The sequence below is a fragment of the Taudactylus pleione genome, unplaced genomic scaffold, assembly GCF_031769625.1.
Source record: "Taudactylus pleione unplaced genomic scaffold, aTauple2 ptg000066l, whole genome shotgun sequence".
Lineage (NCBI taxonomy): Eukaryota > Metazoa > Chordata > Amphibia > Anura > Myobatrachidae > Taudactylus > Taudactylus pleione.
In genome coordinates, this window is record NW_028284468.1 from 8519317 (window position 1) to 8535213 (window position 15897).

At 49.3% G+C, this 15897-nt stretch overlaps 1 protein-coding gene across 2 annotated transcripts in view; it reads left to right on the forward strand.

Moving 5' to 3' along the window:
- Window positions 1–9370: 9370 nt before the first annotated feature.
- The window catches only part of RYK (receptor like tyrosine kinase), a 165806-nt gene continuing 159279 nt past the window's right edge, over window positions 9371–15897 (forward strand). The window contains exon 1 of one of the 2 annotated variants that reach the window (XM_088466654.1): window positions 9371–9767. In XM_088466654.1, coding sequence (XP_088322780.1) covers window positions 9572–9767 — 196 coding nt within the window. In that variant the 5' untranslated portion in view covers window positions 9371–9571. The remainder of the gene's footprint in view (window positions 9768–15897) is intronic. The other variant, XM_088466653.1, reaches the window with a different exon arrangement.

Here is a 15897-nt window from a genome sequence, read left to right on the forward strand (position 1 = left end):
TCACACCATTAGGCCCTGCCACCCATCACGCTAAATATCACAATTCGCAAATCATTTTAGCCCCACCTCCTCCATATGAATTTGCAATTCTTGGTAATTATGTCCCCATTCTGCCCAGTTCACTATGAAGTGGGCAGGATGCGGGAGATCCACCCACTCTTCCAGAAAATTGGAAGTCTAACGCACCTTCTGGGAGAGTAGGTAATTATGCCTCATTGGGTCTTTTTAAAATGTATGTCAGCCTAGGTTTGGGGGGGGATTTTCACCCTATCATTATCAGCTGTTGCTTTACTTCATCCCAGTCCTAACCTTAGTTCTAGCGTAGCCTGCGGGCATCCCCACCTTCCTGCCCCTCCCCCTTCTGCTGCACCCTTGGGTTTTGCCAGGACTGGTATGATTTGTCAACAGTCACAATGCTGACAATTACTATGTGGGCACTGGGCAGCATAATGCCAGCGCAGTACCACTAATGCTAATTAAAGCTTTTACCTGTGTTGGTATTATAGCTTTTAACATAATGTCAACATGACTAAAATGCTTTAGTTAGCATTAGTACCAAGCTGGCATTATGGCATCTGCATTACACTGTCTGTATATTAATTATTGACATTGAACCCACTGACAAATTAATTACACTTTGTTCACCTGCCACTGGTATTCTTCACTTTCTTTTCTTTTTACTCTTTTATATCTTCTTAAGGCCAAGATGAAACATTATACAATGAAACTGACAAATTAGTTCTGTCTATTGTCCTTTTGTGACCAGAGGTTATACTGTAGCTCCAAGTGGGCACATACATATTATGATCTTGTATTGTTGCATGTAGAGCACCCCTTTTTTTTGGTTGTAGCTTATTTTTGACTGTTGTGCATGCTATGCAGCATGTTGTGCTGAGTACCCCCTTGCCCCCTTTTCATATTCTGTATCCTTTGTTATGTGTTCAATAAAAAAAAAAAAAAAAGATTTGAACATAAAATAAGACAAGCCACAGTGAACGGTTGTTTCCACAAAGCATTCCCTATTTCTCATGCTTTAATACTGGCTACCAGTGCAATGCAATACCTCCCAACCGTGCAGATTTCGGTGGGACAGCACAAGATTCTCGTTAAAGCGATGTATAATAAATAGGAGCTATATAAAGAAAAATAAACAAATGAATAAATGTTAAGGTGCGTACACACGCATCGATATTTTGGATGACGGGACAATAACGATATCGTTATCGTTCAGTCGTCCAAATATGGTTCAGTTTCTGCCCCAAAACTATGAACGATAACGAAAAATGCGCGCTCCAGCTGGTCATTGGTCCTTGTCATTCATCGCCCGAACCTCCTGTCCAACCTGACGATATTGTCAGGTTGTAGCATGTTCGGGGATGAGGGAGGGAGCCCAGCACTGAACGAAATTGTTCTTGATATCGTTCAGTGTTTCTGGTCAGTGTCAAGGAGCATACACACTCGGCGATTTGCTCCATGAGCGACATCGTCTAGTGTGTCCCCGGCAAGGGTGTGCTCAATGCCGTTAATGATATCGCTCAGTGCTGGGCTCCCTCCCTCATTCTCGAACATGCAACAACCTGACAATATCGTCAGGTTGGCCTGCACGTTCAGGCGATGAACAACAAGGACCAACGACCAGCGGGAGCGCGCATCGCTGGTCTTTATCGTTGATCATTTTTGCTCACAAACAATGATATTTCGGACGACTGAACGATAACGATATCGTTCCGTCGTCCAAAATATTGACAAGTGTGTACGCACCATTAGTTTGCAGAAGGAAACTACCATATACTTGCCACTAGATGGCACTCATAGGTTAGCTGATAGCAACAGTCACTAGCTTCAGCACAAGGATGTGTAGTGCTAATGTTCTAATGGTGCATACTCACGGTGACATTTTTCTTCAGATCTGAACGATAACGATTTAAAAAATCGTTCAATCGTTCATATCTGAAGGAAAATCTGACATCTGACATATCTGTCAGATGAACGATTTGCACGATGCACATTCCCAATGGTCAGATAACGATATCTGATATCTGATGTGTTTGCAGTCAGACTTGGACGATTCCATTCATTTTAATGCAGTCAAAAATAGTTCAATCGTTCAAATCTTTGGTAAAATCGTTCAAATAGTTCATCTGACAGATCTGACCGCGTGTATGCTCATCAATACTTATGTGATCTGACTACACAAAACAATGGTTGTAATTTTACAAACAATACGCCTGACATGATATGTCTGTGAACGACGTCATTCACAGACATATCGCTAATACACAGTGGCCAATGGGCACACGATATATTGGCCAATATATCTGCCAGTGTGTACCCAGCATTAGTTTGAAAATTAAATTTGTTCTATCGCACAGTGGGCTCAGTGGGTGTGATTAGCTGTAAAGTGACCTGGTTCTGGGAAGGAGGTCTATTTTCCCAGGAGTCGGGGAAAGTTCCCAATAGACAAGTATGGGGGTTTGATCGCTTTAGGCCTGATTCAGAGCACTACGCTATGCCGATGTTTTCTCAAATCGACCGATTTTTTGCTACTGCGCTTCCGTGAGTCGCACTGCGCATGCATCTAGGTACATTACCGTAGAAGCACACTGTGAGTCTTTATTTGCTTTGTGATTGACAGTTGGTGCGTTTTGGGGAGACAACGGGGAGTGTCGGCTAAAAACTCAGATGTGGCTCGGCCGTTTTGGGGCGTCATATCCTGCATCTGCCATCATGTATGCAAGAAACATGGCTCCGGCGTCTCAGTTACGGCGGCCATTCTGAATGAATATAGACTCACTCAGGAAGTCGATGTTTGTCTGATCTGCGTCTGATTCTGGGTATGTTTACACATTTGCAGACAGCTGCGATGGCAATGTGGGCATCTCAGTACAAGTCCCGGCCATTGTTGCCTTAGCATATCTTCATATATTCACAGCTGTGAGAGCATTAGCGTTTAACTCTGAATCAGGCCCATAATTACAACACAACTAGACATGGATAAATCTATCTACACATAGCCTGTGCCTAGTAGGAAGCATATCTCTTGTGGGTCTTACTGTAACGATATGCAGTGATGATGCTTTCGATTGGCTGATTGTGTACTGAAGTACTTAGGGGCTGATTCAACATTGCATGCAAGTGCAATGCTGAACGCAAATTACCGATTATTGGGAATCTGTACGCAGGACCCATTCTGCGAGTGATGTCCTGCGTAATCGCACGCAGCCCCTTCAATGCCTCTGCCTGATTGACAGGCAGAGGCATTTAAGTGGCGGGATTGAGGCAGGCTCAGCCGGCGTTCCCTGAAACAGGGGCTTGCCAGCCTCGTTTTCCGGGAGTGGCAAGGCCAGTGACTGCGTCGACGGACGCAGTTTCCTGGCCTAGCAAGCCTTAGTAAGCTGAGGCTTACTCAGCTGGCTGGCGGCCCGGCGCCATCAAACATTGCGAATGATGGTCGCAGTGCTAGGATCACAAATGCAGCAGGAGGTGTTATACACACCCTGCTACATATGCATATTAGCAAGGATGGAATAGCAAAGCTGCCCATGTGCAGCTTTGCAATTCCGTCCGAAGCTGGATCATCCCCTTAATTTCTTAGCATTGCAGCTACATTATACAGAGTTGTGGCTGTCTATTTGCATTACTTGACAATTCAATTTTCACTACTGTGGGAAATAAAATTCCCATTTGACTTTTAAAAGGGAATACAACTGATATTTATATGTATTTAATAATTTTATATTGAAAATGTGACTTTCACAACGTTGTTCACAGAAATATCGTCTGTACACACTGGCCGACGGGGGCACGATATATTGTCCGATCAATTGATCGGCCGATATATTGGCCAGTGTGTACCCAGCATAAGACTAGATGAGAAGAATTGCATCTAATATTTTACTTCTGAGTGCAGTGTTATGTGTTGTTGATGACCATGACATGAAAAAGGAAATAGCCTGGCCTAGCAAAATGTCCGTGGGCCGGCATGGTCTGGGGTCATGGGACCTCATTCAGAGGCGGTCGTTAGTTGCAAGCGGTCGCACTGAATCAGGGCGGCCGCTTGCATCCTGAACGGCTATCTCCTTGTCGATCGTTAAGCTGTGGGTTAAACCCACAGCTTAACGACCGACCAGGTTGATGGTCGCGATGGTGATCACCATCACGACCATCGGGGCTTACGACCAGACCCTAAGGTTGGGTCTAGGCACTCGTAAGCTCCAGGGAGCTTTCTGCTCTGATGGAGCAGGAACCTCCCCACTGACATCACTGATGATGTCAGTGCGGCCGCCCCCACAAAACGGTAGGCGTTCGTAAAGGAATGAATCCGTTTTGGAAACCACCCCTCCGGCCCGCCTACCAAACGGGGGCAGCTGTCGATCAACATCAACAGCCGCCCCTTTGGTAACGAGCTCCGGAGTGACAGAGTTTTCTCTGTCACTCCGGGGCTTGCGCACGCGCAGTGCGGCCACTGCGCATGCGCAGGCCAAACCATCGAGTCGGTTACGAGCGCATCGGCGCTCGCGTCCGACTCTGAATGAGGTCCATGGTCTATTTTGCCTCCATTATTGGTGTCTGTGAATATAATCATTAAGGACATACTTGCCTACTTTTAAAAAGCATTTCAGGGAGATTGTGAAAGCAACACCTATGATCGCGGCGGTAAAGTGGGCGTGTACTGCTACATCTCAGGGGTGTGTCATAACACTGACGTACATCCAAATGTAAATGAGCCACAAAGCAGTTAGTAAGATGATGAAAACACACTAATACTTTTCAGGACTTGCTCATGTATTGTGTTTTAGAAGGGGTTCCATATAAGTGGCAAAGAGAAACCTTATATGAAAATACATGTAGCGATAGGGATCATAGGCCCTCATTCAGAGCCGTACGCTCTGAATGAGGGCCGGGCTCCATTTTCATGGAGCGTCCTCCTGGACGCTCGTATAGCTGTGGGTCACCACCCACAGGCTATACGAGCGTGCATTGTGATGGTCGCGATGGTCGAGACCATCGCGACCATCGAATTTGCGAGCCGGAGCCTGCGGTTGAGGTTTTCAACCGCAAGCTCCGGAGTGATTTTGGCTCTATCAGAGCCAAAATCACTCCCACTGACATCACTAGTGATGTCAGTGGGCCGGCTTTTGACGGGAGGCGTTCCCGTGGGAACGCCCCCTTCAGGGAGGCACGCCCCTGGCACGCCCACCAAAGGGGGCGTGCTGTCAATCAACATTGACAGCACGCCCCCTTTGATCGGACACAACGAGCGAAGGACTTTCCTTCGCTCGTCGCGTCTGGCGCAAGCGAACGACGGAGCTCCCTCCGTCGTGCGCATGATCAGTCTATAACATCGACCCACTTGCGAGCGGACAGCCGCTCGCGAGTGGGTCTGAATCAGGCCCATTGTGCCTTATAACCAATGCAGGGAAATGGCACTGATTATACCATTTTAATGTATATAGCTATGAATTTTTTTTCCAATTATATACCAGCTACATAATGGGGGTAATGTGCAATCAGGGAGATTGCTAGACTCTTCAGGGAGTCAGGGAGATTGCTGCTATTTCAGGGAGTCTCCCTGGGAAAGTTGGCAAGTATGATTAAGGGGTTGATTCTGCCGGAAGCATGTTGTGATTTTCTGCAGACTGCGCATGCTCAGAAAACACTGAACGTGGGCTGCACAAAGCGTCCGCAGTGGCAAAGAGCCCCATATGTTTCAGATCTCAAGCTGACATAGCCTTATGTAAGAAGGATCATTTTAGTATGGCAACTGGTCGGTGACCATAAGGATGCACGGAACATATCTCATGGGAGTGTGATGGGCGTGTAGTCTGTCTACCGCGTGGTTTGAGGCTTGCAGACTGACATGGGAAGCCTGTTTCAGGCAGGTCTTGTACACCCAACATGGAGTGAGTGAAAGTGCTGATACTTATGATGACTGCTATGGCCGGAAAATCAGTGATTGGTGCAATGCATATGCATGAAGGCACATAGATACTCGCATAGACGGGTGGATACGCGCATTAGCGTAGGTTAGTAAGTCTGGCTGCTATATTACCTCTGACTCAAAATCAGGCCCTAAGTATGATTAACAAACTGCAAGAAGTGTGCACCTGGAAGTCAGATGTAACAGCTCCCACACTGCATGCAATGCCTAACTTTGGCCCTCATTCAGAGCCGTACGCTCTGAGCAGAGCGCACGCTCTGAATGAGGGCCGGGCTCCATTTTCATGGAGCGTCCTCCTGGACGCTCGTATAGCTGTGGGTCACCACCCACAGGCTATACGAGCGTGCTTTGTGATGGCCGTGATGGTCGAGACCATCGCGACCATCAAAATTGCGAGCCGGAGCCTGCGGTTGAGGTTTTCAACCGCAAGCTCCGGAGTGATTTTGGCTCTATCAGAGCCAAAATCACTCCCACTGACATCACTAGTGATGTCAGTGGGCCGGCTTCTGACGGGAGGCGTTCCCGTGGGAACGCCCCCGTCAGGGAGGCACGCCCCCGGCACGCCCACCAAAGGGGGCGTGCTGTCAATCAACATTGACAGCACGCCCCCTTTGATCGGACACAACGAGCGAAGGACTTTCCTTTGCTCGTCGCGTCTGGCGCATGCACACGACGGAGCGCCCTCCGTCGTGCGCATGCTCAGTGCATAATATCGACCCACTTGCGAGCGGACAGCCGCTCGCGAGTGGGTCTGAATCAGGCCCTTTATCTGTATGAGATGTACGTGTCTCTGCCGTCATACCTCACCTATCTGTACGCATGAATCGTTATCATTGCACTGTTACAACAGCCCTATACTTGCTGCAAAGGATCTGACTGAAAAGAGACATAATTATATGTACACATACTCTGTATAGCCCGCAATTCCGCTGACAAGCTCTCCCTGAACTTTACATATGTGAAAATGCCACATTACCACCTATTTAAGCTCTTCTGCTGCAAATGGAGATGTACATGAGCTCCATACAACTCTGCATCACCTGTACCTGTATATGCTTGGCTCAGTAGCATGCGCACTGCGAAAACACGCAAACCCTGCATCAGCCCCCATGCACACAAGTACGCCTACTAAATCATTTAGCATATATCATGGTGCTCATCACGTTGCCTCCAGAATCCAGTCTTATGCTGGGTACACACTTTTCAATATATTGTTCGATTGCCGAACAATTTATTACTAGTGGATTGACGGCTGTGTACACCCTATATACTGTATGTGTGAATGACGTCGTTCATAGACACATCAGGGTAGCCCTGCAGCACAGCTGATGCCGATATATCTAAAAGCCCACCGCCCGCCTGTACACTTGCTGCAGGGACTGCCGACACTGACATCTCAAGAGGGCGGGCATTTCATTTTAAAAATGAAATGCCCGCCCAAATGATATGTCTGGCCACACATATCAAGAGTCCGATTGGTAAGTGTGTATAATTTACAAATTGGCAGCTCGGATGGCGGATCGGACTGCTGACCGATCCGTCATTATACTGTGTACCCAGCATTAGTTGTGCAGTTACATCTAGAAGTGCACATTGGTGAAGTAATGAAACATTACTTCAAAGTATAACCTACTACCAACACTTTAGGACCAACCCCGTTATTCATTTCAAATTTTGGGTGTTTCTCCAAACGACTGCTTATTTCATGTTGATTTATATTTTACATTAATCATGAGAGGACATCAGCAGTGTCTTTAATACATGTGTCAACTTTGTACAAGTGAAGACTTTTATTACATTATACTTGCTAATACTCTTTCATATAGAAATGCAATTAAAGGGTTAAAAAAAAAAAAATGGGCCTAATTTACCCTGCACATATTTACACCTAAAACACACCAATCACACATGCTCCTCTGTATATGCCTGACATACATCATGTACATTTACACCCATGCTTTTAACCACTAGTTTTGCTTGAAAGATATGAATTTGCTATTATGTATTAATGCAGCAGAAACAGTTCTATGAGGAATTCTCCTTGTGGACCAATGCACTTTCTTAGGCCAGGCTTACTGCTGTGTATTTACCTAGATATTGGGAGTGACTCAGGCCCTGATTCAGAGCCGGACGCTCTGACCAGAGTGCTCGCTCTGAATCAGGGCCGTCCTATTTAAATGTGGAGCGGCCTTTTGGATGCTCGCATAGCTGTGGGTTACCACCCACAGCTTATGCGAGCGTCCATGATGATGGTCGCGATGGTCAAGACCATCGGGCTTGCGACGAGACCCTGCGGTAGGGTCTCGTGGCCGCAAGCCCTGGAGTGATTTTGGCTCTATCAGAGCCAAAATCATGCCCACTGACATCACTAGTGATGTCAGTGGGGCCGGGCCCAGACGGTAGGCGTTCCCATGGGAACGCCTCCGTCTGGCAGCCACGCCCCCGGCACGCCCACCAAAGGGGGCGTGCTGTCAGTCACCATCGACAGCACGCCCCCTTTGGTGCGAGACCCGGAGCGACAGCTTGGCTGTCGCTGTCCGGGTCTCGCGCATGACGGAGCTCCCTCCGTCGTGCGCATGCGCATTGGGGTAACATCGACCCGCTTGCGAGCGTCCTGCGCTCGCGAGCGGGTCTGAATGAGACCCTCATTTCAGATCGCAATTGTGATCAAAGCTATGTAATCGCACGCAATAAAGCTGCGATTATATGCTAATATCTGCCACAACTCAGCCAGCATAGAGACGCCCACAACGGCTTTCTCACATCCGTAATACCTAGCAGGCTTGTGACCTGTCTCAGAAATTGTAAGTGTCGGTGCACGCAGTGAGTACTTAAGCTGCGTAGGCAATCGCAGTGGCTAATTTATGCACCCCCCCTTGCGGATAGGCAGGCCTGCGTTTCTGCAACCACTCCCCGTCACCAACCCCAAAGGCTCACTGCCTGTCACTCACTCTGCGATAGATTCCTGACTGCGTGCATCATCGCAGTGCGATTACCGTGCATGCGCAGTTAGCAACCATCGGCTGATCTGCGTAGTTGCGATCCATGCTGAATCGGACCCATTATTAGTTTACATACAGGCAACCTGTGGCTCTCTATCAGCTGTGGTACTACAAACCTAAAGCTGCACAGCAGAGCTACAGGATTTCACTTTGGTAGTGTCTAAATCCCCTTCACTTTCTTCTGCTGTTCCCGGATGTGGATGATGATGTCATCACTACATGCAAGTAAACGCACCAAGCAGCCAGAAGCCTCTTTGTCTTTGTTTACGTGAACAATAAAGTTTCGGTGGGGAGAAAAAAGAAAGAAAGAAGCAAAGAAAACAAAAGAAGTCCGGCCGGGGGGCTCGCACTTGGCTGCCTAGGAGGAGGACGGCGTCCGGGAAGGGGCAGAAGAGGGGAATCCGCGCAGCCGGTCTGAGGAAGGGAGAGAGCGCGTGCGTCGGGCTGGCCACAGCGGGCGCCGTGCGGGAGACTGAGAGCCCGGGGAGGACCGTGTGCCGCTGCCGCCTTTGTGGGGATCGTGTGCTGCCTGCGGGGGAACCGTGTGCTGCCTGCTGCGGTGTCTCTGGTTAATCGGGAGGGGAAGGATGGTCCGGGGCGCCTCCCCTCGGCACGGCCTGTGAGAGACATGCTGCCCGGGGCCCCGGACCCCCCGGGGTGGGGGAGAAGGGGGAGGCAGCCGGGCCCCGGGCTGTGGTATCCGTCCCTGCTGCTGCTGCTCCCGGTTCTCTTGCCCGTCAGCAAAGCCCAGTCCGGGCCCGGGGCGCCCAGTGAGTCCGGGCTGAACGTCTACATGAGCGAGGAGGAGGTGCGGAGGCTGATCGGTGAGTGGGGCCGGGTGGTGGGAGAGCCGGGGAGTGTGCTCACATTACTGCCGGAGATCTCGCTGCTACCGCTCTGTGTCTGGTCTCATCTACACTGGCCGTGGTCACAGCAGGGCCTGGCTGGCATCCAATATTCTCCACTGGGCCAGGGCAACCCCCCTCCATTCTACCCCCTTGTCACAGGGCAACCCCCCTCCATTCTACCCCCTTGTCACAGGGCAACCCCCCTCCATTCTACCCCCTTGTCACAGGGCAACCCCCCTCCATTCTACCCCCTTGTCACAGGGCAACCCCCCTCCATTCTACCCCCTTGTCACAGGGCAACCCCCCTCCATTCTACCCCCTTGTCACAGGGCAACCCCCCTCCATTCTACCCCCTTGTCACAGGGCAACCCCCCTCCATTCTACCCCCTTGTCACAGGGCAACCCCCCTCCATTCTACCCCCTTGTCACAGGGCAACCGCCCTTCATTCTACCCCCCTTGTCACAGGGCAACCGCCCTTCATTCTACCCCCCTTGTCACAGGGCCAGGGCAACCGCCCTTCATTCTACCCCCCTTGTCACAGGGCCAGGGCAACCCCCCTCCATTCACCCCCCTTGTCACAGGGCAACCCCTCTCCATTCACCCCCCTTGTCACGGGGCAACCACCCTTCATTCTACACCCCTTGTCACAGGGCCAGGGCAACCCCCCTCCATTCACCCCCTTGTCACAGGGCAACCCCCCTCCATCTACCCCCCCCCTTGTCACGGGGCAACCCCCCTCCATCTACCCCCCCCTTGTCACGGGGCAACCCCCCTCCATCTACCCCCCCCTTGTCACGGGGCAACCCCCCTCCATCTACCCCCCCCTTGTCACGGGGCAACCCCCCTCCATCTACCCCCCCCTTGTCACGGGGCAACCCCCCTCCATCTACCCCCCCCTTGTCACGGGGCAACCCCCCTCCATCTACCCCCCCCTTGTCACGGGGCAACCCCCCTCCATCTACCCCCCCCTTGTCACGGGGCAACCCCCCTCCATCTACCCCCCCCTTGTCACGGGGCAACCCCCCTCCATCTACCCCCCCCTTGTCACGGGGCAACCCCCCTCCATCTACCCCCCCCTTGTCACGGGGCAACCCCCCTCCATCTACCCCCCCCTTGTCACGGGGCAACCCCCCTCCATCTACCCCCCCCTTGTCACGGGGCAACCCCCCTCCATCTACCCCCCCCTTGTCACGGGGCAACCCCCCTCCATCTACCCCCCCCTTGTCACGGGGCAACCCCTCTCCATTCTACCCCCCTTGTCACAGGGCCAGGGCAACCCCTCTCCATTCTACCCCCCTTGTCACAGGGCCAGGGCAACCCCCCTCCATTCTACCCCCCTTGTCACAGGGCCAGGGCAACCCCCCTCCATTCTACCCCCCTTGTCACAGGGCCAGGACTACCCCCCTCCATTCACCCACTTTGTCGCAGGGCAACTCCTCTCCATTCTACCCCCATGTCGCAGGGAAACCCCCCTCCACTCTACCCCCCCCTTGGCACAGGGCAACCCCCCCATTCTATCCCCCCTTGTCACAGGACAACCCCCCTCCATTCTACCCCCCTTGTCACAGGTCCCAGCCTACAAACCTGTTGTACCGCTAGTCACAGGACCTGGGCAATCCCCCTCTTTCTTACCCGGTTTTACCACCTCACAGGGCTCGTGCTACACCTCCCTTCCATTCTATACCTTGCCACAGGGCTGAGGCTACTCCCCATTCTACTGCCTTGTCGCAGGGTCCGGCCAACCCCCATTGCTCTCCCTTATTATAGGGTCCGGCCACTCCCCATTTCTCAGACACAAACAGCCTCTCTATTTTTAACCTTGTCACAGGATCCAGACTGCCATGCCCTTATTTACCCCCCAGTGTGTCAGCGCCCAGACTGGCATGCCCCATAACCCCCAGTGTCACAGAAACCAAGCTGACATGCCCCAACCATGTGTAATGGGAATGAGTTTGGCAAACCCCTGTATTCCCCATTGTGACAGGGCCTAGGCATGCATGCTCCCGTATCCCGCAATGTCACACATAGGTACCAAACTGGCAAGCCCCCCATCACATAAGTTAAGTTAAATATGGGGTACCCCACTTAAAGAAATAGCCACATTTTTAAAGTCGTTACCATTTGTAATGGACAATTGGTCTGGAAACAATATTAATGCCTATACTCATGGACTGAATCTGTACTCTATTCAACTTTAGTTGTTACTGCAAGTTCTTGTTTGTGATGTGTTCCACCAGATTTACAGTCTCTATGTAGTGTGTGCCTCCAGATTTACAGGCTCTATGTAGTGTGTGCCTCCAGATTTACAGGCTCTATGTAGTGTGTGCCTCCCGATTTACAGGCTCTAAGTAGTGTGTGCCACCAGATTTACAGACTCTATGTAGTGTGTGCCTCCAGATTGACAGGCTCTATGTAGTGTGTGCCACCAGATTGACAGGCTCTATGTAGTGTGTGCCACCAGATTGACAGGCTCTATGTAGTGTGTGCCACCAGATTGACAGGCTCTATGTAATGTGTGCCACCAGATTGACAGGCTCTATGTAATGTGTGCCACCAGATTTACAGGCTCTATGTAGTGTGTGCCACCAGATTTACAGGCTCTATGTAGTGTGTGCCACCAGATTTACAGGCTCTATGTAGTGTGTGCCACCAGATTTACAGGCTCTATGTAGTGTGTGCCACCAGATTTACAGGCTCTATGTAGTGTGTGCCACCAGATTTACAGGCTCTATGTAGTGTGTGCCACCAGATTTACAGGCTCTATGTAGTGTGTGCCACCAGATTTACAGGCTCTATGTAGTGTGTGCCACCAGATTTACAGGCTTTATGTAGTGTGTGCCACCAGATTTACAGGCTCTATGTAGTGTGTGCCACCAGATTTACAGGCTCTATGTAGTGTGTGCCACCAGATTTACAGGCTCTATGTAGTGTGTGCCACCAGATTTACAGGCTCTATGTAGTGTGTGCCACCAGATTTACAGGCTCCATGTAGTGTGTGCCACCAGATTTACAGGCTCCATGTAGTGTGTGCCACCAGATTTACAGGCTCCATGTAGTGTGTGCCACCAGATTTACAGGCTCCATGTAGTGTGTGCCACCAGATTTACAGGCTCCATGTAGTGTGTGCCACCAGATTTACAGGCTCTATGTAGTGTGTGCCACCAGATGTACAGGCTCTAAGTAGTGTGTGCCTCCAGATTTACAGGCTCTATGTAGTGTGTGCCTCCCGATTTACAGGCTCTAAGTAGTGTGTGCCACCAGATTTACAGGCTTTATGTAGTGTGTGCCACCAGATTTACAGGCTCCATGTAGTGTGTGCCACCAGATTTACAGGCTCCATGTAGTGTGTGCCACCAGATTTACAGGCTCCATGTAGTGTGTGCCACCAGATTTACAGGCTCCATGTAGTGTGTGCCACCAGATTTACAGGCTCTATGTAGTGTGTGCCACCAGATTTACAGGCTCTATGTAGTGTGTGCCACCAGATTTACAGGCTCTATGTAGTGTGTGCCTCCAGATGTACAGGCTCTATGTAGTGTGTGCCTCCAGATGTACAGGCTCTAAGTAGTGTGTGCCACCAGATTTACAGGCTCTAAGTAGTGTGTGCCACCAGATTTACAGACTCTATGTAGTGTGTGCCTCCAGATGTACAGGCTCTAAGTATTGTGTGCCTCCAGATTTGCAGACACAATGGGGGAATTAAATTCAGCGGGAAGTGCCACCTGGCTGCCCTCCTATCTGCCATTTACGGTGTTGCCGACATCACAGGTTTTCCCTTGAACCTCTATTGGAGTGCAAGGGGAAAACGTGACGCTGGTGGGCACGATGTGCCATTCTGGAGCTGCAGATCGCGTCAGTGTCGGCAATTGAATTCCCCCAAATGTGATGTGTCGCATCTCCTTGTGACTGTTTTCTTCTTCATGATGTTACTGTGCATAAAGAGGAAAGTATGAGCTTAACCTAAAAAAAACAAACAAAAAAATATAGTCTGTGTATTTGCTGTTCCCCAAATCTGCATCTTGTTGCCAGGTATCTAAATAAAAGCCGTGGTGATTATTATGCTGAAGTAAAAGCATCTGCACAAATGTATAGACTGGAATGGGATGCTAAAATGGTTCACAGATGGAGAACATATTCACAATTTACGTATTAAACAGGTTTGGGTTAATCATGAATTCTATGTTGTGTATGTGATAATACTGTATTTTGTAATGTATTGAAATCTGGTTAAACAGCCCACTGTTTCGCTCTGATAAGGCATCTTTATAAATCACTGGTAGAAACTTATCTAAACTATTCACATCCAAACCCAGTTAGTATCATGTTTGTGCCTGGAACATTGACCTCTTACAGCCATATTATATCCAAACTGGCACCAGCCACATCTTGGTAATAGAATGTTTGGACAAAGCCTGGAAAAATAGCTTGTCCAGCAACAAATTATGTATGTTTGTCAAAAAACAAACAAAACCCAAAACTTTTCTACATGGGTAGATCCAGTTGCTCACGCTAGGGCTGAACAAATGATTTTTGTTTTAATTCCAATAGTTATCAAATTTGATATCAACTTGTTAACTCGGTTGGTGGATGATCTTGCAGACTGGCTAATTTTAGTCATTAAGGAGCCAAATTCAATTGTTCTATCGAGCCCAATGAGTGATATTCAATTGTTTATGCTAATAAATGCATGTGCCGCGGGCCCCTATTATTGATTGCGCTTGTCGTGCCCGGGTTTTGAAGTGTAAAGTGGCTAAACACGTGGTAACGCCTGATTTCACGAATTCCTGCTCGCCACTTCAGGAAGGTGAGAGCGGAAATAAAGGGCATAAACATAAAAATGGAGATCTATCTAATCCCTTTAGATGGGAACTGCGGGCAGCGCACTACAATTGAATGTAAATTTATAATAACCATCAGATGTTGTGACCCCACATATAAAGCAGTTTAGAGCCACATTGGACTAAAATGTTAAAACAATACCCTTATTCCACCGCCACAAAAACCCAGTATATTACCGTGTCAACCCGGGTCGGTGCTCAGTGGTAAAGGCTCCTAGAAAAAAAATCCCTGGTCGACTGACCCGCATTTCTTTCCGGGTCCCAAGCAGGATTTTTTACGAGTAAAACCCAGGTAAGGCTTAGTGTAAACGGGTAACCCGGGTCATCCGACCCAGGACACGTTTACAGTATGGATATTGGGTGAAATCAGAGGGTCTGTGACTGCTGTCACCGGGGAGGGAAAGATTACAGCCTCCCCGTATGGTCCGGACCGTTCCAGTTTTTACCCCATCCCTGCTTCATATGGGGAGGCTGCAATCTCTCTCCCTGCCCATCTCCCCAGTGACAGCTGTGACATTAGACACCCACCCGGAAGGAACCCCCCTGCCCCCCAGGAGTCCCGTTCGCGTTGGTTTGGTGTTCAGAGAGTTGGTGTTTCCGGTGCTTTGTGATGTTATTTCCAAACGCCCTGAACCTGTGTGCAGTGTGAATGGCGCCAACGTAGAAACACCCCGTGTCTGACCCAGCTTGTAACAGTGTTCCATATCCTGGGTGAGAGCCGGAACTTTGGTGGAAAAGTGGTATATTTCACCTAAATTCATGAGCATATGGGTACTTGGCGCTTTATTCAATGAATAACATTTTCTGTGTGTGGGTTAACTTGGATGTGCTAACTTTTCCTAGATTTTTTTTCCTCCTAAAGGATATGGTATAAAATACCAGATATACATTTAATTTTGTTTCATGTGTTTATATTTTCATGCTACATCTCTGATTAAAACTCATTTGCAAGGTGCTATCTTTCTATTTGTTTCTGCCAGACTGACTACTGGATCTGTTTTATTTCCATACATTAATAATGACAGGTCAGATCCATAAAACACTAAATGCTATTTTGTTGGAATTAAAAACACAAGCAAATCCCTTATAATTGGCCACCCTTACAGCAATGGCAGACAGCAGCAAGCTAGCGTCCTCATGTGACCCTCCCAATCTGTTGTGAGCTGCGATAACCTAAGACGTCCTACCTGATAAATGTAATGCACCGATCTGTTATCTACTGTAACTAGAAATGAAGGAACCCCCAACATATACTTTCATAATTGGG